Source organism: Paroedura picta, chromosome 1, assembly GCF_049243985.1.
Source record: "Paroedura picta isolate Pp20150507F chromosome 1, Ppicta_v3.0, whole genome shotgun sequence".
Taxonomy (NCBI): domain Eukaryota; kingdom Metazoa; phylum Chordata; class Lepidosauria; order Squamata; family Gekkonidae; genus Paroedura; species Paroedura picta.
In genome coordinates, this window is record NC_135369.1 from 127,960,572 (window position 1) to 127,986,140 (window position 25,569).

The 25,569-nt window shown below is 40.1% G+C and overlaps 1 protein-coding gene across 8 annotated transcripts in view; it reads right to left on the reverse strand.

Annotated features, from left to right (window-relative positions):
• Positions 1-25,569, reverse strand: part of GRIK2 (glutamate ionotropic receptor kainate type subunit 2) — a 624,521-nt gene that overhangs the window by 347,639 nt on the left and 251,313 nt on the right. For all 8 annotated transcript variants that reach the window (XM_077303360.1, XM_077303395.1, XM_077303345.1 and 5 more), the window contains one exon: positions 18,702-18,875. In XM_077303360.1, coding sequence (XP_077159475.1) covers positions 18,702-18,875 — 174 coding nt within the window. The remainder of the gene's footprint in view (positions 1-18,701; positions 18,876-25,569) is intronic.

Sequence of the window (25,569 nt, forward strand, 5' to 3'; positions counted from 1 at the left end):
GGAGGGGATGTAATCTGTACCATGGAGCTATATTGGATTAGAATCCAACCATTCATTCATTCATTCATTCATTCATTCATTCATTCATCCAGGGGATTAGAGTATATAAAGATTTGCAATAGTATGTTTCTATAAAACAACCCTGAATTAGATTAGATTGAGATAGTTCAAAAATCTTCTCAGTGAGGTAACACACTGGATCTCTGACATGGGATATCCTGACAGTCAAATATGTACATGTGCTTTGGGGACATAATGTCAAAACTAAAAGACTTGTATCCTCATACCATTTATTTATAAAAAGTCCTAAAATTATTTCATTCAAAACTACACGCTTATTGCAATATTATTATATTTTGTCTTTCATCCACAATCTAAAAGTGTTTCTGACAAAATGAAGTGGTGATAATATACTATCAGCAATGTTACAGAGAAACTCAGTTGTACAACTATTCAATCATCATGACTTATATATTAAAATGAATTATTGGCATTAGCATTGAGATAGAGTGGGATGAAGAATTATAGTTCCATTACATAAAGAAGGAATTCAACTCATAACTTACATAGAAAAATTCCTATAACCACAAAATTCTAAACCTAACTCTTTTAGGCAAGTCATATAATGGTTTTTGTTGTTGTTTTATTGTTATTATTCATTAGATTTCTTACCCACTGCTCTCAAAATTGTCTTGTGGGTTGCAGCAAGAATAAAACCCCAATACATAAAAACAAAAACCATAAAACCAATCCTAACCTACTCCGGCAACAAGAACATAAAAAACCACTCCTCCACTTCCCACGTTCCACCCTCTGTCAGTGCCTCAGGGCCCCAGTCCCCAGGGATGCTGAGAGGCCCCAGCAATCTCCCGCACCCTGGCCTCAACCAAAGACCTGGTGGAAGAGCTCCGATTTAGAGGTTAGGTAGGAAGACATGAGAATTATCACAGGTGTATGTATTTTAACATAAAAATAAAGAAGGCCATGTGGAGATTTTGAGTAATTAAGTTACCACTGTTGAGACTTTTTTGTTGGGTTGATTCACACATACACACATTGAAAAGCTGTGTACCATAATATCAGACTTGGGCTTGGGGTTGCTCTGGGTTGGAAAATACGAGGAGACTTTGGTGGCTGAGTCAGGAGTAGGTAGGATTGGGGGAAGGGAGAAAGTGGAGCTTAATCCTATGGAGTCCAACCTCCAATACAGCCATTTTCCCCAGGGGAACTGATCTCTTTCATCTGGAGATGAGATTTAATTCCAGGGAACCCCCAGAACTGACCTGGGGTGTGGCATCCCTACAAGAACCAGACAAACATGGGTTAAATCAGTTTCGAGCTCACTGAGTCACTTTGAACCAATCAATTTCGCCAGCTTAACCCAAGATTGTTGAGAGGAGGAATTATGTATGCCACCCTGCCTCCTTTGAGGAAAATTAGGATTAAAATACATCAATAATGCCCATTGCTTGATCACTGCAGTATTAATTGATGATCTGAATATGTGAAAGGACTATTCCAGACAGCTGCCTCAACAATAGCAGTGGATTCAGAAGTTCTGCTATAAATTAAATGTCTCACTGATTTTGTTACATTTCTAGATTTTCCTCGTATAAATAGTAAGGTGACCAGATTTTAACATTGGTAAAGCGGGACACCATTGACTGGGGGGGGGGGGTTCTTGGCTAAAAATTTGGTCTATATGGAGCAACAAAAGTTTAATAGAACGCATAGAATGCAGAAATAGTTTTGTAATATATATTTTTTTAATTTCAACATAAGTACAATTTGCCAGGTACCCCCAGATGTCCCTCCAAAAATGGAACAATCTGGTCAGCTTAATTAATAGGGAGTTTGGGAGTGACCAATAAGAATCATACACATGTTAACATACCTCTGTGTACCAGTGGAAAACAGATTCAGCACTAAAAGCTTCCTTCTGATTTCAAACAGTAAGTTTGTTGCCCAAAAGTTTGATTAACTAGTTGCTCCCACTGTAGAGTAGCAACTATGTTCTTTTAACAAGTATAATTTATGACACTCATCAGCACTACAGCCTCTTTATGTGACAATTGATGATTACCTTGTCAGAACTTGTTGTGGGCATTAGGACAATTTAAAAAAACACATCTGAGAATTTGGCTTTGAGGTCTAAATTGGTTTATTCTATCCACAACAACATTTCAGTTTATGACAGACGAGAAACAATTAAACACAGCTTCTGCAAGTGCCACTGTGCTAAATAAATTTTAAATAATGACAAACCTGGTACACTGTCAAAGTATTTAGCTTATTTACATCCATGGAAAAACAGAGGTGAAGACCTCTGCCATGTGATTCTGTTTAAAAGCATATAATTTTCACAACAACAAAACATTACCCATGGAAGGAATGAAACATTATTAATTTCCATACCATTAATAGGAAACCCAGCTTTCAAACAAACAAAGTAATGTAGCCATCTAAAATGCTTGCAGTCCTTATTTCTAAAAGCAAGTTCATTACCCAATGTATTCTGCAGAACGCTTAGTCTGCAATGAGCGCTTTCAAAAATATTTACGCTACTTTTCAAAAGTAATGTGTTTCACTGACAGCAAACAATGAAACACATCTTCTGAGGAAGCAGATAAAGACCACACAGTTTGACTTCCAAGCAGCTTTCCAAAGTTGCATATAACAGAAGGTGTTGTGGCAAAACAGACAGCAGCACCTTATTTTGCTATGCCTGTTAGGAGAAGGTAATGGACTCAGATAGGTCCCTTCACTGACCTCCTAAGTTTACACTTCTCCATTTTCTACTGCAGCATTTCTGTAAACTGTACCTCTGAGTATACATTGTTAGCTTCACTGAAGCTTATTTTGAAATCCTTCTCTTTATGGACAAATCAGGGTCTCCACAATTCCTTGGGATGCTGGTCATAGTCATGAAGGTTAACAAAAATATCCTTGAGGCGTAAGAGTATGCTAATCTATATTGGTATTAAAATATGCTTTATCAATAAGTAGGTTGATTCAGAAATTATCATACAAACTACTACGTATTAATTCCCTACTACCACTTAATACTTCCCTACTATGATTAATTTTACCATATCTTGATTCCCTACCATATTCAAAATGGTTAACTATAACTATTATTCTGTGTTATCTTTTGACAGCAAAAACTTGTTATAGTCTCAGCAAATAGCCTACTCTGCCAGTTCCCCCAACTGTCATTTATCACCTACTTTTTATATTGTCATTTAACTGCTACTCCTTTTGTAGATTATAAAAGAGTTCTCTATAAGCAGTAGTAGAGGTACCCATTTGATCAACCCTTTGCTAGTGATTTTCCAAACAGCAGATATTTATATTACAATCTGAAGTATCAAAACTTTATATTCACCAATTCAGAATGAATATTATTTAATGAACCAGTCTCAAAACAAATAGAAAATAAACTTGCAAACATCCCAAACACTGGTAAACATGCATCACAACTGAAACAACAGGTCCACACACTTGCCTAAGCAATCTCTCCCCCTAAGTAATATCCTTACCAAGGAGATGCCTTTGCCAAACTGCAAATAGAACTGGCATAGCAGTTGATACCAAGCTGTATTCCCAAAGGAGCTATTAAGGAAAAGCAAAACTCTGATAAATGTGATGCTTGTAATCCTGACAGCTAAAATTCTTTCCTGATACTGTTTTACCTCCCCCAGCTTTATTGACTAACTTTCTCTCTTGATCTCATATGTAAATCAATATAGGCTTTTGACATTCAAGCTATAAGAAAAAGAGGGGAAATTATCTATTTGGTAGGTTACTGATTCACAAAAGAGACATTTAGATAATGACATTAATACAAGTGAACAATAACGGGACTTCATTCCCAGAAGAACAATTTTATTGTTTTTAACAGCACAAAACACATACACACACACACAACTCCTCGCTTGGTTGTCAGTCAGAACAGAAGATGACAAAGTTAAGTTGTTATTTTTCAATAGCCGCTGTTTCAGTGGAAGCTTATCTCTTGCCCCTTAAAACTTAATGAAAGTTAAAAGCATTGAAATTTGATGCTCTTGCTGTTATAACAATTCCCTAGTTCCCCTTTTCGTTCTCCTTAGCTGAGCAGTGCCTTTTCTTCTTCTTTGTTCCTCTGTCTGTCCCATCCCCATTGTTTAAATGTATTTAGGTATGAGCTGACCTGGGCCAGGGAACTGAGGAATTGAATACCCTTCATTTGTATATGGCAAATTATGGCACAAGAGAGGATGACAATTCAAGGCAAACAAACTGCTTTATTTTGACCTATTTCACACGACCGCAGCAAAGCATGGCCACTGCCAGTTCCTTGCAACAGTGCAATTAGCCCCACCACTTCCTGGGTCCAGACAGGGAAAGATTTTCCTGCCGGACCCAGTCTTCCTTGGATTATTGCCACCACATGAGGCAGCCAAGGCAGAGGGGTTCCACCATGCTTTGCAGGCTTATTTTCACAAAGGTGTGTTACAATGCAATCTAACCTTTGAGGGGGGAAAAATGTAATGCCCCACTGTACAGTGACGCAGAGCCGACTGGGGCATTTTTTTGTCTCTTCCAGGATGCTGTAGGCAGGAGAGGAACTGAGCCTGAAAGGCCTGCCTCTTGCCCTTTCACATGGCCCTGGCCTAGGATAAGCCCTGTTGGTACCTGTGGCAGCAAAAGGTGATGTGGCAATGGAGGGTTTAAAGCAGGACAGGGCCGGGACGGTGCCAACATCATGTGGAAACGGGGATCAGCCCTGCTGCCATACGAGTACTTGCCTGGCCTTTTCCCCCCCATGCACAAAAGAGAGAGAAGAAAGTGTCAAATCAAACTATCAGGAGGATTTTTGGTTTTACACTTGGCCGGAGAATAGGCGACAGGGATGAGATAACTTTGTATACCAATAAACAACAGTTTGTCACAAAAAGATAGCTAATTTGTTCTAAAGGCAGGTTTTTTTAAACTGCAGAGAGAGATCTCTCAGCAATCACTGCTTCCCTAAACAGGCATAAACTTCTTTGTCCCAAAAATATTTGTGTTTGTGAAGGCAGGAACATACACGTAAGTTCCTGATTTTCTTTTCAAACACTTGATAGGGAACATCCCGTTTTACTAGGGGCAATTTCCCTCTGGGCTACAGATCCTACTTCCCTAATTCAGGATCGCCTTTAATTCTTTCATTCTGCTTAACTACACAGCAACTGAACTAACAACAACTCTTAACTGAAGAATTCCATTTGAATCTCTTGTCCAAATTTACTGAACTCTTCTAGCAAGGACGTAGGTGGGTCTGGTGGCCATGGATATCGTTCCCTACAGTAAACTTATAGCATCACTCTCCATCACAAGTCCATATGCACATTCCCACATATTCACATACCACATATTGCACATACCACATATCACCAAAACCCAACCTTTATTCTTCAGAAGCTTTCATGTGATGTGTTAAACAAATAATTTCAACAAGTCATGAAACAATCATATGTGCAACTGCATTTGATAACTGTAAAAGTTAACTGTATAAAATAACTATAAAATTAGTAAATATGATCACTTTAGACCATGAAATAAAATGGTATTTTTAGATGAAAGAAAGCAATTTGTTTACTATCCATGGAAGTTACAAGAAGTATTGCTAGGAGAAATCAGGATACCAAAACACAAGTTTTCCCTGGACCCATGCTATCAAATTTGTTTTCATAAACAGTTATGGCCATATTATGCCATCTGTGATATAAAAACTGGCAATAACAAGCCACAATCACTAGCACTTACAAGATGTTCACATTTTACACCAAGAGTTTATGCAGCAGATAGCAAAGTCAGTTTGAAGAATGCAAGCTGAACTATGCCCCCATCCGACCTCCACTGTTTCCTATAGTGGGGGGGGGGGGGAGAAGATCTTTTCAGAATTCTAGAAATTTGTTCACCTGAAGTAACAACTCTCAACAAGTGTTACTTAGTTCCTACACATGATTTCTTAAAGTCAAGAACTCTCTATTGTGTTGTAAGATCACCAGGAAGTGAATCCCTTCAATGTATGTAGGGCTTTCAAGTTCAGAGGTGTATGCATTGGTTTTCTCTCATCAGCAAGTGTTGGTGAGATAACAGCACTTTACATATGCCCACGGACATTCTTCCTTATTCACATGTTCTAGGACTAAGCCAAAGCATTCACACCAATTTCTGCAAGATTCCAGCTATAGTAAAAGGCAGGAGAGTCTGTTTGAGGTTCCAATTTTTAAAGGAAATGCCAGAGGGATTTTTTTTTCTTCTGTCTCCAATGAAGGCCATCTGGAAAGTAAAGCTCTATCTAGACAGTGGGGTGGGGAGGTGAAATGGAGGAGAGAAATCCTCAAGAGAGACACTTTCTAAGTTGAACAGTCTTTAGTATTCAAGGCTGCCTATCAGCCTCTGCAGCTCAATGTCCACTGTTTGCCAACACAGTCACTACACTAACAGATTTTCATTCACTGATTTCTAAAGCACTGCTGGGAAAACCTCAAGTATGAAAACTGCTGTACAAAGCCAACTCTATGTGATTACAGCTCGAAATCTTTACGAGGACTTTCTATGTTTACAGATGAGTTAAAGAAAAAAACAGCTCCAATGCCAAAACCTGTTAAAAATCAGCTGCATTTTAAATTAATGGCTTATTTTTTTATTTGTAATACTTTCCATTGTTGAAGATTTAACATGTTCTGGATACTGGTATACAAGAAACCAGGATATGAAATGCATTCAGGGAGGGATCAATTTTCTTTCTATTCACTAGTATATTTTCCCAAGTGTATTATTCAAAGAGACAAAGACAATCACTGAAGTTTTTTTAAAAGAAACATACAGAAATGGATATACATGCACACCAATTAAAGAAACAAGAGAAACAGTAGCGCCAGTACAAAGAGAGTCATGTGGAATAGACAGGGTGGGACATGAAAAAACCCTTCAAAATAATCAGAATCCCCTGACATTGGAAGGAAATGAATCACTTCAAGTTTCAAAACAGATCGGACCAGGGGATCTAACTCTACGACTTCCCAAAGAGAATGCCCCCATCCAACCTCCACTGTTTCCTATAGTGCGGGGGGAAAGAGATGATCTGATCTTGTATTTTTTCCCACCACAGGAAACAATGGAGGTTGGATGGGGGCACCCTCTTTGGGAATCTATAACTCTATTTTGTGCCCCTACCTAAATTACCCCAAATTACCACACAGGGAGGCGTAAAACACACACCACCTCCTGTTTGCAAATGCACAATAGGAAACTGCGTGTTTACACACTTCCTGATGGGAGAACCCTCCTACATTATCCTGCTGCTTCATTGCAGCTTTTCCCTTCCCAATGATGCAGCAGAGAAGCCTAAAGTGTGGACAACCCACACTTCTCCCCTCGCTCCTCAGGTTGTAAATCAATGCAAACCACCAATCCCTTCACAGCAGTTGCTTTGGGGACTCAAATTTCCTTCCCCCCACCCGAGTCCTGAAATTTAAAAACAACTGTTCCATATTGCTATGAGGAAACACCACAATAGTAAAACATTTTTTAAAAAAACTTGCACTCCCACATTGCTTTGGGATCATGCCACAACAATAAAACATTTCCTTACATCCATTTTTGAGATTCTTTGTATTCTGGTCTCTATTTAGATTTGGGTAAATTTGTGATAGGCTGGCATGGTAACTGGTCCCCAATTATTGTATGTTAATGATAAAGTTAAAAAAAAGAGAGAGCATAGATGCCAAGCTAATAGGGATAGGGCTGATGCATCACATACCCCCCTCCTCTTTCCCTGTTCATTCCCCACCGCCAGAAAATACAAACAGGAATGGATTTTAGCTGCCTAATCTCAATATTACCGTGCACACTGAAGAAAACATTTTATTTGAAGTGAGGGCACATCACTTTGCAGTCCTGTAGCTACTGTGCCATTTTTATTTTTTTTAGTTTCAATTAGGAAATAGAGAGGGAAGGGCAGGTCCAAGGGTGGGCAAAAGACTATAGAGACTATTGTGCATTTCTCCCTCCAGACAGGCTTGCCCCTGTTTGTGCCCTGATTTGCAGCATGAGTAGAGGAAAATAGGGATTTTGCAACTTCACTTACCACAGTGCAAACTGGACGAAAACTTTTGCCACTCACTGAAGAGCTCCTGACGTCATGTGAAAGCAGCACTAAAACCCACAAGCAATAAGAGGCTGTTCAGGGGCAAATTTCCTTTGCGGAATTAGTCCACGAAAACTACCAAAACTTTTTCTGTACACATCCCTATTCTCCATGTACTATACAACTCGTTATGAACTCTCCCTATCACAGTATGAAGAAGAAAAAGAAGATTTGGTTTTTATACTCTACTTTTCACTCTCTGAAGGAGTTTCAGTACAGAACTGTGAGTAGTCCAAGGTCATCCAGCTGGCTACATGTGGAGGAGTGGGGAATTAAACTCGGCTCCCCAGATTAGAAACTGCTGTTTTTATCACTACACCAAGGCCATTTTGAAAGTGACCATGTATATAATTACCATCAAAGGTTTGAATATTAGGATTAACCCTTTAAAGAAATGTCAAAGTTGGTCTTTAGAACACACCTAAAGTATTTTAATGAAAATACTATGAATTGAAAGAGCATTAATGTGAATATATAATTGACTGAAAAACAACCCTACACAATAAATGGAACTTATCCTCTTCTTCTACAACATTAATAACAATTCAATACAGGGCCTTGCATTTATATTTGTCGAAATATGTAAATTTAGGCCAAAAAGCTATAGATAGTTGCATGAATATCATATGGCTTAATAGTTCCATTTGCTCTCATATTAATCTTCCATGGTGTGCTGCGCCGCAAGTCAGAGCTAAGTATGCATAATTAAGATGACCTACCAAGCTCTGCTGCCTTATTAGCATAAAGTTTTCCTTGCTAATTGCTTTTGCCTATCATCTGATATAGCTATCTGCTTTCATCTTATGTTGATATGAACAGGATTTTTTTCCCTGTTCCAAAAATTAATGCCATTTTTTAACGTTCACTTTAGCAATCCAATATGGCTAGTGAAGCAAAGCATTTTGTGGGATGGAAAATGCTAAAGTAAAAGGTCGATATAAAAGTATTCCTTAAGAAAATAAAGTTTACATTTGATATTTCCCCCTGTATTTCAGAGACGAATAAATCATGAGAGAGGCAGTTTTCCTGAACCTAAACATCCACTTTCCCATGTATTTTGTCTATTTTATCATTATTTTTGCTTTTCATTTTTCATTCTATACACATCTAATCCTGTTTTCCAGCTCAAATATAATCACAACAGAAATGCAGAGCTCCACATAATTCACACAGGGAAAATGGTAGAGGGATTTGATAGGTGCCAAAATTTGCTTAGGCGAAAAAGTAGTAATCTCTGGCTAACTATCGAAACAAGGAATTATTAGCAGTGTTACTACCTCAATAAGTTGCCAGGAACCAATTTCGATATGAAGCAGACCAGCATTTTTTAAAAAAACAAATCTTTAAACACTGCACTGATACAACAGTTCCATAGACAAAAAGTCAGGTTGGTAATTTTCAAGGGGACGTGGATATATCCCATACTTAAAACAGATCTCCCACTACAGCTAAAAGATGCCCTGGAAAAAATAACTACTTTGGAGGTTGGACTCAATGACATTCTGGCCTGCTGCAGTTCCTTCCAGCTCCAGATTCTGCCCTCCCAAGTCTCTACCCTCTAGTATCCTGGAATTTTCCTACCCATAACTGGCAGCCCTAACAAGGAGACATTTCCTATGCTTTACAAAATTGGTTCTGTGCCCAACACTGCTAAAATCATGTTATTTCTAATTGGAAAATCTAAATGATTACTTCATATATGCCCCGAGATGATCGCAACACCATTCTGAGCTCTATGTTCTGTGATTATACCACATTGTATTTAGTATTATGCATGTATCATTGTTTAATATATGCTCCTTAGAGCAGTGGTCCCCAACCTTTTTATCACCGGGGACCGGTCAACGTTTGACAATTTTACCGCGTCCCGGGGGGGTAGTCCTTTGCCGAGGGACGTCGCCACCGCCACCTGAGCCCCTGTTCCGCTTCCTCTCCCGCTGGCGTCCCTGACTTCCCACCGCCCGCTGGGAGGCACTGCCTGCAGCAGCTGCGCAGTGCCATGCAGTGCCATGCCAAGGGGGAGCCCTAGCCATGGCGGCCACCGGAGAGCACCAAATGTGAGCCGGCAGTAGAATGTAGGGCAGCCCCTGAGGCAGCAGCCGGGGAGGAGGACAAGGAGGAGCCACGGCCCAGTACCGACTGATCCACGGACCGGTACTGGTCTCTGGACCGGGGGTTGGGGACCACTACCTTAGAGGAATTATATTTATACTGCAAGTGATGCTGTACTGCAGTCATTTCTTAATGTTACTATTTATTTATAGTTATAATTGTTAACCACCACTCTCGGACCCAGCTGGCTTGTGGTGGTTTACATTACATTTAAAAACCCCACATAAAACAATACCCACAAGAAAACCCAAACCCAGATGGTGGTAAAATCACTATCTGCAGGATCTCCACATGCACAGCCATCAACTCTTCAGGAGATAGCTTCAGAGAGAGTCTGGCCCAACAGATCTCCACAGGCTCATATAGGGAGCGAGCCAATCTTCCTGGCTTGTCATACGAGCTCTGTTTTACGGGCCCTGTGGAACGTTGACAATTCTGTCAGGGCCCTTAGCTCTTCTTGGAGCTCATTCCACCAGGTTGGGGCCAGGACTGAAAAGGCCGCGGCCCTGGTCAAGGCATACTTGCTGTGGGCAGCCAGCAGATTCCTACACACAGAGTGGAGAGCCCTGCAAAGAGCAAAAGACTAGTCTCTCAGATAGGTGGGACCCAACCCACAAATGGCCTTGAAGATAAGAACCAAAATCTTGAACCTGATCCAGAAGCCAATTGGCAACCAGTGCAGCTGCCTCAGCATATACTGGACACAGCCCTCCACAATGACCTTGTGAGGACTCCAGCAGCTACATTTTGCACCATCTGCAATTTCCGGGTTAGAGGCAAGGGAAAGCCAGCATAGAGCAAGTTACTAAAATCTAATCTAGAAGTGAACATTGCATAAATCACCATGGCCAGGTGGTATGAGGATAGGTAGGATGCTAGTAGCCTTGCCTGACACAGATGGAAAAACATTGCTTGGGCTACTTTTGTGACCTGAGCCTCCATAGATAAGGATGCATCAAAGATCACCCCCAAATTCCTGGCCACTATAAGAGTGTTCATAGAAATGAATAGGAAACCCTCTTTAAAAGCAAGTTCCTTTATTCAGAGACATAGACATCATTACAAAGGCATAGATAGGAATGGCAAATCTTGGGAAAGACTCCTCTGATAAACCCAAGCATACCTTGTTCCCCCCTCCCTTGGGAAGGTGATGACCTGCATTTCAAAGGAGCCAAAACATTTGATGTAATCTAAAACTACAGAGGTGTGGATGGGATAGGGAGGCTGGAGGATGGCGGCAGGGGGCGCTGGCCGCAAGCAGCAGTGGGTGGTGGCAGCGAGTGGTAGAAGCGGGTGGCCGTAGGCAGTGGCGGGTGCTGGCCCGATGGCGGAGGAGCCATGGCAATGGCCGCCTCCACACGGCCCGACTGTTGTGCACCTGCGTGCATGCTGCACGTGCACATACACACGACGACCCCACTGCCGCAGCTCGGATCACTAACTCAGCGCGGTTAAAAACCGGTGCTCTAAGGCAGTAGTCCCCAACCCGCGAGCCACGGCCCGCTGCCGGGCTGCAATCTCCCTGCCACCCCTCCCCGCAGTAAAAAACATCCCAGGCCGTAAGCTTGCGGCCCGGGAAGCTTTTTACTGCAAGAGGGGGGGAGAGGGAATCAGGGCTGCTCCCACGCATTGCGCATGCGCGCGGGCCACGCGTGCGTGATTTCGGCCGTGCATGGTGCATGTGCGCATGCGCGGCCCGCACACATGCGCAACGCGTGGGCGCAGCCCTGATTCCCTCTCCCCCCTCTTGCAGTAAAAAGCTTCCCGGACCGCAAGCTTGCGGCCTGGGACGTTTTTTACTGCGGGGAGGGGGGGCGGGGAGATTGCGGCCCGGCAGTGGACGGGCAGTTGCCTCAAAAAGGTTGGGGACCACTGCTCTAAGGCATCCAAAATTACCATGTTGGAGAATCCTGACTTACTGAGTAGAGTTATGAACTGCTTCAAGCAGTAATTTTACACAAACAATTCAAACTATGAAGGAGAGTTACATAAGAATTGAGGGGTCCAGTGAAAATAGTGAGGTACCAGAGAAGATTATGACCTATTCACTTGATCAGGTCCTATGGGTTACTTCATAAAATTTTAGAAGCACTGTATTAGAAGATATGGAGGCAGGTTTAAGTGACTACTAAATAACCATGATTTCTTGGGGGTCCAGAAAAATATCAGACATTAGTTTTGATTTGGACATTTTTCATGAGTCCAGAGTATTTCCACTTACTTAACACCTACTAAATGACATTTAACTAATTGGCACTAGCTAATGACACATCCATTAGGCAGCTTTTGTGCTAATTTTTTAAAAAATAAGTAATCATCAGTATCATTAAGCTGCATTAGTTGCCCAGGAGATACAGAATTCAAACAACTTTCTTTATTTAGCATGACCTAAGTAGATATATATTCTAATAATAATTTATATTTACAGAGTACATAATATACAGGAGGGTGACATGGTATAGCACAATCTCATCAGATCTTGTAAACAAAACAGAGTCAGTAATTGGAAGGGGGGAAAAGACTGCTGCAGAGGGAAGCAATGGAAAACCACTTCTGTTTCTCGCTTGCCTTGAAAACACATTGCGAGGCACTTTTCATACACTCACACATATATAGATTATGGTGGAAGGGAAGATGACATAGTATAACTTGATCTCATAATTTCTAGGAAGCTAAGCAGGGTCAGTACTTGGATGAGAGACCACAAAGAAAAGACTTGACAAAAAGGACCTTGGCTTTGGAGCTTGGTCTGTTTAGCCTGGAGAGAAGACTAAGAGATGATATGATAACCATATTAAAATAGGGCTGCCATATATAGAATATGGAGCAGAGGTATATTCTGTTGCCCCAGAGGATCAGACCAGAACAAATGGACTGAAATTAATTCAAAAGAATTTTCGGCTAAACATCAGGAAGAAGTTCCTGACAGTTAGAGTGGCTCCTCATTTGAACAGGCTTCCTTGGCAGGTAGTGAGTTTTCCTTCTTTGGAAGTTTTTAAGCAGAAGATAGACAGAAATGTACTCAGACAGTTTGTGAGTGGGTGGGCAGGAAGGGATGTGCCAGTGTTTGTCTCCCGTGGCCTTTCCATGCATACACAGGGAATTTCTAGTTGCTGTTGAGGAATGGTAGATGAATTTCCTCCAGGCCAGGCTGGATTTTGGAGATTTTTGGTGTATGTGTGTGTGTGTGGGGGGGGGGTCATTTAGGCATGAAACTGGGATCACTGTGGGAAGGTAGGTAATTGTGAGTTTCTGCATTGTGTAGGGAGTTGGACGAGACAGCCCTGGAGGTCCCTTCTATCTCTATGATTCTGTGATTTTTTACTTGCCTTGCTTGGGGTACCATAAATCTGCTGCAACTTGTTGGCTCATTATGCATACCATATTCCCCAACCTTTTTATCACCGGGGACCAGTCAACACTTGACAATTTTACTGAGGCCCTGGGGGGGGGGTAGTTTCTTGCCAAGGGATGCTGCCACCTGAGCCCCTGCTCCACTTGCTTTCCCACCGGCGCCCCTGATGTCCCGCTGCCTGCTGGGGGGCACTGCCAGCAGCAGCTGCGCAATGCCACGCCGAGGGGGAGCCCCAGCCATGGCAGCCACTGGAGAGCACCAAAGGTGAGCCGGCAGCAGAATGGCAAGGCAGCCCTCGAGGCAGCAGCCGGGGAGGAGTATGAGGAGGAGCCGTGGCCGGTACAGACTGATCCATGGATCGGTACCCGTCTCTGTACCAGGAGTTGGGGACCGCTGCATATAGTATCAAGAGTAATACTACGAAACGGGCATGCATGAGCTGATGAATACAAAGAATGCTCTTTGATCCTAGAATAAGTTATTTCATTGATAAAATACATTGAGGTTTTCAATGGCCTCCCATGTACAAAAACTTTCAATCCCTAACCAAACTACTTGGAAATCCACAAAATTAACTAACATATTCTACAGTTGTAGATTAATCCTCTTTAGGTATGATCTGTAGTTAATATGAATTCATATGTGATATCTAACCCCAACAAAACAATTTATAGCTAGAGTTATCTGACCAATACATTAAACCTTCCATTACATCATAAAACAAATTAAACCCCCAGGATTGAATTTGGATAGGCTATTTTAAGCTACTTAAAAGCGAGTTGGATCTCAGTTCAAGGTAAGTAAGTAAATCTAACATTCTTCCTGGCCTTGGCTACACATCTAGAATGTAGTTTGAAGTGTGACAATTTCTCTGATTTCATTATCATTATTAATAATAATGCAGTATTTTAATTTTTTTAAGTACCATATGAACATTGGCTAATTAATTGCTCAGACATACTGAGCTGTAGATTAAATACTGCGGTGGTTGAGGGAATCAGCGACCTGGAAAGTATTTCAGTCATTTGGTCCAGAGCAATTTATAAAACTCTAGCTGCTAGTCATTACTTGGTCTCTGCCATGCCATCCAATCTCACTAGCAGCTGGAGTTAGTCAGCTCCATGGTAATCCTGCATCTTTGTCATGTACAGTTATAAGAAGGGGAGGGGCCATGGCTCAGTCGAAGAACCTCTGCTTTGAATGCAGAAATTCCCAGGTTCAATCCACAGCATCACCAGCTGAAAATAAAAAAGTTCTCCTATAGCTCTCATTTGGTAAGATCTTGATAGACCTTCTGCATTTATTTCCACCTGTGAATCAACTATTGTAGAGAAATGTGTATTTTCTGCCCCTGTGAGAAGCTTCAACAATGGAAGCTGTTGCTCAGTGGAGACCCAGTGCCACTTGCACATTGATATCTATTGTGTGTTGTGGTAAATTCAAACAAGATTCCATACAAAATGATAACTTAAAGATGCTTCCTGCTCTAAAACATTTCTATAATTCCTTGGTTCCTTCTTGTCCAGAATTATTAGTTTTCCCTGCAAAGCAATGCTCTGAAGATTGATTGCAAGTAATGCTGAATTCAGCAGTTTATTCATACTTTTAATTAATAAAATGCTTTATGGTGTTGGTTCTATAGAGACAGCCTATTTTTCCCTAACTGAGGTCAGTAATATTGGCAAGGGCTGGGATTTATAATCTTAAATCATCTCTTTCCACGAAGCAGGAAAGTGAGTATCCCATTTATAAATAAATGTTGCCTGCATATAAATTACTTAGGTAACTGTTAGAAACTGTTTGGTATCATTTCCTGTCCACTCACACATGTAGGCGGGCAGAGAAAATTAAAAAGGAAGCAAAGGTCTGACTCTCCAGATAGAATTTAATTACCTTTGCTGTAATCCTGCCTAATCTCAATAACTGATATCTACAGATTTTAAGAGAGAGAGGCATTCTCATCACCTCTAGGGAATGATGTATTCCCTCACTGTGAGGATGAATCAGTATCATTTTGTAGTGACTATGGAGACCACAACTGGATATCCTACTCCACAGGCTAGATGGGGTACAATCCACATGAAGAAAAGAGTACCATTGATGTGAAACTTCATCCCATTATGTTGCACCTTAGTTCCCCTCCATTACTTCCTGTATGTTCTGAAATGCAAAATAAAACTGACAACATATTCTGAACATATGCCAACAATTAACCAGAAAGTTCCCAGAAATTGTTAAGGGAGTGATCCAAACCCTATGGCATGGGTTCCCTGCCTATTTGTGCCTATAGGCACCTTTGGTATTCTGGAAGAGGAAAATAGAAACCACCACAAATGGTTATTATAGGAGGCAGAGCCAAGTATGTACATATGTATACACATACTAGAGAAAAAGGGAATGAGGACTAACACACACAAACACAACAAGGAATAACACATTACTCAGAAGACCACTAGTGGGGAAGGTCTCCATTATTTATATGAAGTCAGCCAACAGGTCTTGCCCTCATTACATTGCCTCTGCCCACATCCCTAAAACACACAGAGACCATTTATGCACTGGAGGTTTCATGCCGGGCTGCAGGCTGGAGTTTTATTTGTGGCAGGTTGCCCCACCTCTTCCTGCACCCACAGGGGAGCATTTGGCCTGGTGCGCCTCATCCGCCCCCGACTTGTGCTTCTGCACAGGAGCTGGGGCAGTGAAGTTCCCAGTGAGTAAACGGTCAGACAGAAGGCTGGGGAATGTTGTTCTATGGACTAGCAAAGCTCACAAGCCTTACACATTACTGGCAGTAGATGGGAAGATAAGCTTTCTATAGGTAGAAGAAATATCTAATCATGAAACCTTGAAAATGCTCCGATTTGCCATCACCAACTTACTTGCACATAAAACACAAAATATTCATTACTGTGTAGCTGAATAGGCAGACCCAGATGATAGCTCCTAGGAACCAATTAAAGGGGTTAACTGAGCCATGAGACTTCATAAACCAATTCAATTCTTTTTTTTATTTCCTTCCATAGCTCGGAGATAAAACTAGGGAGTAATGTATAAGCTCTGGGATCTTATATAGTGACAAATAACTATGTTACCACTAGCAATAATGGGGCTGTTTTCCAGAGACAAGGAGCTATGCTGAGCTTCCAATTGCTTTCCTATTGCCTTAAATATCATTGGGGGGGGGCGGCATGAGATGTACAAGTAATTTAAGCATGTGTATGAAACAAATGGGAATGTTCCCAGAGTGGGCAATAGCTCATTATTTTGCAGCCAGAAGTTTACTGAATCTTTTGCTGAACAAAGCATATGTGTTAACAATCTATAAATACAAAATAACCCCTTCCCCAAATCTTCAAATAAAGAAAATCATACAGCAGTCACTCAGACTGGAAGAGACTGATTCTCAAACTGGAGATTAGAAGGATAGCTCTCTCTCTGTGGACATATACAGACATATTCATGCATCACAGGTATAACCACATTCAGCTCTTGTACCTGTTTTGTATCTGGGAAACTGGTATTTTCCCTAGATAATATAATTGCTGCTTTTGTAATTCAGGCATTTGACATTAACAACTGTTATATTTCTCGTTTTAATAGATTTCTTTGTTTTATCTTGGAACTGTTGGTATGGAAATCAATTTTTGTTCTTTTTTTCTAAATTTAAAAAAAACTGTTTTTGTGTTTTTTTTCAGGTGACTATAGTGAAACGTAGAACAGACTATATATACAACAGTCAATCAGTAATCTGATTCCAAAATATGAAAATATTTGAATAAATAAATGCCTTTATATAGTATCAGGTAACTAACTACAGTGAAAAGTATATGCTGAAGGTCAGCTCTTCCATTTCCTGCCAATTTACCCTAGTTTACGGTGTCCCAAAGAACAGTCACAGCACAAGTTTGAGATCCTGAATTCCAATTTCTCACATCCTCACTAAGCTATGAAATGTGCAGGATTCTATATTTCAGCCCTACTGACCTTACTGGGTGAATGCAAAAGAAAGAAATGGAAAACTCATATAGACAACCAAAACATGTAGAAAAAGGGAAAACATGTACTCAGTACCAAAAATGTTTCTCTCTGGTTTTAAAAACAACCCTGTCCCTCTCTCTTTCTCTCTCATTGCCTGATCATGTAAATGCTCAGTTGTATATTCATTCTATGGAAGCTGTGCTCTCTCTGTTCCCGTTCTAGACATGAATCTAACTAGGTGTTCAGCAAAAGACAGGTTTTACAATTGCACAGGCACTATTCCCTAATTCCACAACAATACTGTGTTTTCTACTGCTCAATCTAGTCTATCTAGTACATATAAAAGGGATATCATTCAACTGTTACTGAAAGACTATTGCACACAGGCAGCCACAAATCTGGTTATGGCACTTTGACTGATTGTGAGGAAATGTCCTCTGTTCCCCCCCCCCATTTTAAAAACGGCTATAACAAGAGTTCTCTAACGGCTAATCAAACTGCATCAATATTTAATGGATGAAGACTGCTTCAGATCAATATTTAATAGACTTAAAGTAATTGAACAATAGATGTGTGATGTTGGCCCAATCCAATAACCCTACCATGAAACAAAGTCCCTTGCTACACCAAGGAGAAATAGTTACATGCTATGATTAGATAGCTTCAGAAGTCTTATAACCTACAACGTGTCATATTAAATGAAGTTAAAATTAACCTCAGTGTTTGTCAGGCTAAAAAACCCCTAACCAGGTGTTTGTTATACTAAATGATCAAAATGAACATAAATATTTCACAGGGCACTACAGACAAAATCAGTGAGGAATGTGGCCCTTCACAGCAACCACCAATGCCAAAACCAGATCCTATCTTTTAACATTTCTATTTGCTGTGCTTACACAGCAGCTGTCAAGATTCAGGCCACACACTTTTGTTGATTCGTGATTCTAGGAACATTATGATTACACTATAGTGACCAAGAAGAAATTGTACAATAATACTATGTTGTGAATAGAAGGCTGAAATTCTAAACAATGAAGTTAGGTATGCACAAACTTAACAGTAAATTGATATCCATACCGTCATAAATCCATCCAGCAAACCTGAATCGGGTTTTGGAGGTGCCTGCAATCTTTCCATGGACCATTTTTCAATTATTGATGCCACCTGGCTATTTTCTATATTTAAAATTCTAAATCCAGTCATGTTCACACCACTGTATCGATAGGGCTCTACATCAAGAGCAAAAAGGTCCTAAAGGAAGGAAAAGACAAACATTTGTAAATTATTTTATACATTCTGAATCTTCATGGATCCATTCAAACAGGGATTTTTGCTGTTTTATTTCTCAAATGCAGACATGAGCTTTTACAATAATCCAGAGCACCAAACAAGCTCAAAATGATACCTACCAGATTAATTTGATAACAATTCTGCAAAATATTTATATAGCTTAATTTATGAAGTTACTTGGTACCTATCTGTAATAAGGGTTATAACTGAAAAAAGATCAATTTATATAATACAGTAATGAAAATGTCTCCCAAAGATACTGAACTACATTTATTGCTTTTTATTAGTTTTCTATTAGTCTATATTAGACTAACATTATTTCACTTTACTTTAATAAACCTGTTTTATGTTATTCATCAGATATTCTGAATTACAAAAACAAATTACCAACACCAGCACAATTTGAGTACTTGTCACATGTATCCACCAGTTTACCTGTGTTTCTGTTCATACCATTTCCCCAGCAGCATTCATTTCCTCCATCAGTGTGGGGATCTTTGAATATGGGGAAGGCGGATGGAGACTGCTGCTCTAATCCAAACATCTATCTAGATTTTATAATAATCTTGGCATTACAGAGGAGAGCCGCAGTGCTGTCCACAGTTAGAAAACTGCAGGTTCCAATTAGGGCAATAAGACTTCCGTGAACAGAGAACCATGCCCCCATTGAGATGCTGCCTACCTGTCTCTTAGTCATACAATTGATATGAAGCAACTAGGGAAGTCCTAGTATAGTACTCTGTCAAAGGGCTGCACAATTTGTGGCTTACCAATTCACCAGCCATGGGCTGTAGCCTGCCACAAACTAGACCCACTCCCTTTTTTTATATATAGTCTGAGGCAGACCACAAAAACAGGAAAGCTTGGGGGCTCCCAGTTAAACCGCCATACCTGGACTGCATTCACTTCAGTGAGCCACAGGCCCTGTAAACCTGCTCTAGCGTGTAATGAGCAAATAGTAGAAGTTGGTTTATTTAATTCTGAACCAACCAACATCTGCAGGGCCCCTGTCCCCCCTCCCCCCAAAAACCCACTAAGACTCCTGGACCTGTTCGAGTTACCACTGTTTATGTTATGATATACTGTTGTTATGCTGTCACCCGGTTATCAATTAATAATATTAATGTTATTATATGTATGGTTTCATGTACAGTTTCAGTTATATGTAAAACGCTCTGAGCCTTCGGGGAGGGCAGTATATAAATACGAAAAAATAAAATAAATAAAATAAAATAAATGTGTTCGTTCAATTTCCAATGTATGAGCAATGAGGTTCCTAGAGTTACCTAGCTGGCCACTATGGAAAAGCAGATCATGGAACTAGATAGACTTTATGGTGTACTTTACCATTCAATCACAACAGTCTCTTTTCCATAATATTCCTAGTCAAATAATTTTATAATGGCAATTTCAAAAATTAATAAATTCATGGAAAATAGACTTATAAGTCACTATGTGGACCCTCCACATTTGGAGGCAGATTACATCTGCTAGATGCTGGATGGAAGTAACAGCAAGGAAGACTTCATGATTGGCTTGTGGGCTTCTTGGAGTTATTTGTTTGACTGTGGTGAAAAAGAGGATGTTGGACAGATGGAAAGCATGGGCCTTTTGATCTGATCCCATAAGGCTCTTTTTCTTTCAAGTCTATAATTTCCCTAACTTGGGTAAGGCTATGGAAAACGCAGTGCTAATCCAGGCCCACAGGCTTATTATCTTGATCTGTATTAATTGGACAGACAGCGAGGGCATCCTTGTGGATTATAGTACTGTTGGTACTATACATCGTTCCATGTAATTTGTATTATATAATGTTCAATGTAAACCGCCCAGAGCTGAAAAAAATGGGTGGTATAGAAATCTAAATAAAGAAATCTAAATCTAAATAAATGATTTCTAGCACACTTCCCAGTAATCTCAGAAAATGCAATATGGAAGCGACTCCTGGGCCACTGACCATGTGTTGTATGTGAAGATGACTGACTTTAAAAAATGTTTAATCAATGGGACAAAGTTGCTTGCCAGACAAAGCTCTATTATGTTTCTTGTTTCCATAAATATAGCCTCCCTCATAAATCCCCAGAGCAATGTTCTTTATGCTCTGTAATTTTTAAAAAGCAATTGCTAGAGCCAGACTCTCTTTTTAAGTGGCAATTCCTGGGGTGGGATTGGCCTGAGTACAATTTATTTATTCTCATGAGAGGGGGGAGTAAAGGAGAGAGAAAACAGAGCAACATCAACCTTTCCATGGCAGTATCATATGATTAATTGCACATTGTTAATACAAGAACCCAAACTAATCTCAAAGATAGTTAACATTCCAAATTCCAATTAGGGCTTATAGTATCATTTTTCACAGTGTGACTAGGTCATGTTTTCCTCTGGCTTTGTATTACAGTGGCCAGGTGCCTTTTAAAAAACACAATCCACCCTCCTCTCCCAGTTTTAAGAGATTCACTCACTCACTCAATATTATACAGTCCAATATCTAGAAGGTGCCCAAACATAGTCACTTATCCAGTGGATGAATCAACTGTTTAAACCATACCCAAGCAGCACATTAACTCAACCATGTACACACACCATTGTCTTCAAATATAGATTAAATACAATCCCTCCCAGCTGTACTATGTCACAAAGAAAGAGAGAGAGAGAACAAAGAAATAATGCCCAACACATTTCAAGAATGCTTTAGCAAAACAATCCTGCTGAGAGAATCCAACAGAAAATGCAAGGCACTGCAGGAGATGGCAAAATTCCCTGACATGTAAAGAACATTAAACAACTTGGCAAGGTGTGAAAGTACTTAGAAGAATGTAAAATCACAGCACTTTCGCATTACCAAGCCTTTTGCTTTTAAATGAGGGATGATTCCAGACAACTTGGACAACTGCGTAAGTAATTATGTAATTTAAACACATTCCTGTTTACTCAAAATTATAATAAATATGCACAACAGTTCAGAGAATTAATGAGCTATTACATTAGGCTCCAAATCAATCATGGGAAAGTACACTTCCAAACAGCACAGCTAAACACTGTGACTGGAAAATTTATTAGACAAGACTTTCGCTGTGTCAGGTAAGAAGTAATTAATAAAGCAGAAGAGCCAAAAGTGAAGCAAGTTACATGGCTCCACTGAGCACCAAAATCTATCATCTGCTGGCATGTCCCAAATTATCCTTAGCCGTCACCAGATTAAGTTTATCTTCCATTATTCAGAAAAAAAGAAGCAGCACAAATTGTGTCTCCCCACTGGTGCCATAATAAGCAAATGCGGTATTTCATTCTGGCAGAAGCAGAGTTATTAATTGTAGCGCTCTTTTTCTGCCTTATTTTATTATTTCTTTAATTATTTAACACACCTTTAACACTAGCAACACTGAATATCCAAAATGCATTCTATAGTGGTGTGCTTCAAATAAGCAGGCAGCACATACCTGCCAACTGCTTTACTATTGGGTTGTTTTACAGTTCACTCTCATTTGCCATAATTTCCTCAGAAAAAAAAGGATACCTCCATTTGAATGTGTCTTTCTGGTCATCTCATTCTTGCGGCATTGCACAAGCAACACATGTTTACATAGGAAGAGGGAGTCACTTGTATATGGACATTAGTATCACGCTAAACACAGCTTCACATATGTTCTTAGCATGCTAGTAATTCATGATTTTTCAAGTTTCTTTCAGCAGTTTTTGATGGCAAATTATTTCAAATATACATTTGGAACGGGATACTTGTGAGTGTTCAGGGTATTCTTAGGGCCTTTCTTCAGAGCATAAATTTAGTGTGATACTTACTACCTGAAGACTCTATATTCTGGATGCTCCACATGACATTGTCATCCTCATGCGTCCAGACAGCTAAATCCACCATTTTCAAGCGCAAGCTGGTGAATCCCCAAAAGAGGATTCACCAAACTAAAAAGTGCTTTCCCCCAATGGACAACCAGCAGACTACATGCCAAAGAAATGTATGGAGGCGAAGAAGCGCTATATCTGCCTCCAATGTCCTGCCCCCACACCTGCCCCATTCCTCTCGCTTCTCCCGGGGATGGGATTTTTTTTTAAGCGAACTTCACCTCTCTTACTATGTAAACTGACCTGAGCCAAAAGGAAGAAAAGTATATAAATTTAAGAAATAACTAAAATACTGTTAAGTCACTAAACCAGAACTGTGATTATCAAGGAGTCTTTAATGACCTCTAATGCTATAACAATTGATAACCCATGACTTTATATATTGAGGGTGAAGCCACATGATACAAATATCACATAGCTGCTGCAACTTTATATTTCATTTTTCCTTTTTCTGATGTTTAATTAGTTTATACAATGTGTAAGAAATATAAATTTGGGGAATCAATTAATAAAGTTGGGGAATCAACTTCATATAATGGTACTGCACATACTGGGAGTTAATTCCCCATGCTTCATGTGAAACTGGGTTTGGCAAACCAAAACTTTTTATTTAAAAGGGAAAATAGTTCTTCTTCTAAGCCCAGTTAGGAATTCAGAAACTTGGTTGTGCTATTGGTATTACAACAGATTTTCTTTACATTCCTTTAAGCTACTAGTCTTCCAAAGACTCACTCATTTTCAAAGACCCTTGACCTAGCTTGGTAGTAACAGCAACACAAGAGAGCTCACTAGAGTGCCTCTCTTTAGTGCTTGGAATGGAATACTGTTTGCATCCCACAAATCAGGGTCACTGGAAAGTGCTGTTTTCCCAGAATATCCCAAACATATGGAGATCAGACAGAGCTGAGTCACAAGAAGGTTTTTCTTTCTGGATCCAGCTATGAACTGAGCCAGAAAACAACTGTTCATATTTCAATCAGTTCCCATTCCCCAAAATTTGTTGCATAATTACACATTATACGGCAGCATGGAGAGACAAACAAGATGCCAAGACAACATGACACTTCTGGCAAAATCTCATTCAGCTCTATGCATGCAGGTGACAATATTTACACATGAAACTATCTTCTCATTGCATAAAAAGCAAAGTGATACTCATGGTTTATTTACTAATAACATCTAACAACACCTTACTTCCCTGAATACAAGCAATATTATTAATACACATTGTACAATATAACTAAACAAATAAAATCAATTATCATGTAAACAGTAGATCCAAATTTAAACCTGCAGAGTTAATTCAATCACACCATCTCAGTAATCTAAATCTCTCCCAATATTTAAAAAAAAACCATGGCATTTATAACCTCAGGAGGAAATCAACCAGATGCACTATTTTAGCAGGGAAATTCACAGGGATCTTACTTTATGATCTGATCCTCCAAATGCAGACCAATTCTGTTCCTTAGTGATGGATGGAACATAGGTTCTTTTGCCATGTTCATGAGTAATTTGAGCAAATTAGAGTTTGGGATTAAACTATGATTTAGAATATCAGTTTAGGGGGGAGGAAACATGCACTGAATCTGCACAGAGCTTTTATTCCAATCCCAGGTTGATTCAGTCCCTGCTGTCTACACTGAATGTGATTTCCATTTTGATTATGGCTGATTTAATTTTTTCCTCTCCAACAAGCAGGACTGATCCAGAGTGACCCTACCTTTCCCGCGCAATATCCTGGAGTGAATATATATATTTGAAAAAACAGTATGAGTGAAGGTGCAGCTCTCTGCTTGTTCCAAACTAACTTGCTGCCTCAAACCTGCAATGCTGTATAAAAGCCCTGATTGGCCAGGGCGTTAGTTCAAAGGCTTCCTCGTTCCCAGTCTGCAAGGTTTCCCTTAAAGGGGAAGCCCTAACTTCTGTCAGCAGAAGATCCAGAAGCCCTAACTTATCTTGGCAGAGATTTGCCTCTTGGATTTATTCCCTCTCCTCTGCTGTCTCCAATTCTCCCCCCCCCCCTTCAAGAAAAGAAAGAGGCTCCTGCTGCGCTTCTCCCCCCCCCCCCATTCTGAGTTTCCATAATCATGTGCAGAACACTTTTCTGTTTCAATAGGGAGGGGGGGATAGAGGAAGACCCAAGTTCAAATCAATCTGAATTCAGCAGGATTCACAACAGAATAAACAAAGTAAGTGCAGAATCAGCCCAGATCCCAGTTGAAATTTTTGGACTTCACAGCTAACTGCAGTTTGACTGAAAGCCTTCCAACACAGGAAGCTTTCAGCCAGATTCTTCATGCAAGGGGCAGAGCAGGAGGAGGAAAGCAATATGGGACCATAGCAAAATGGCCAAGTTCATGCCAGTCATAAGAGGGATTTGTGTGATATCTGAGTTCAGAACTTTCTATCTCACAAGGCTACAGCTCGAAGAAAATAAGCATTGGCAATTGAACCTTTAATTGTTCTCAGATATTACATTATAGATAATTTCTTCATAAAAGACCAAGATCAAACACAAAAGGGGGAAGAAACCCAATACATTGTAAATTACGTACCATGTCCTTGTCCCCTGCACAATCTGCAATGTTATAAAACCAGTCCCATCCCCTACATAAGGCACATCCCATTTTCCCCCAAAATATTTCAGAACACCAATCAAACTATTCTCATGAGGAGCTTTCACTGTGACACATCACAATGAAATGGAGAAAGCATTCAGTACTCTAATTTCTGTTCCTGAGAGGCCCCTTTAAGTTTGTCTAGTAATATAATTAAGAAAGCAAAGCCATTA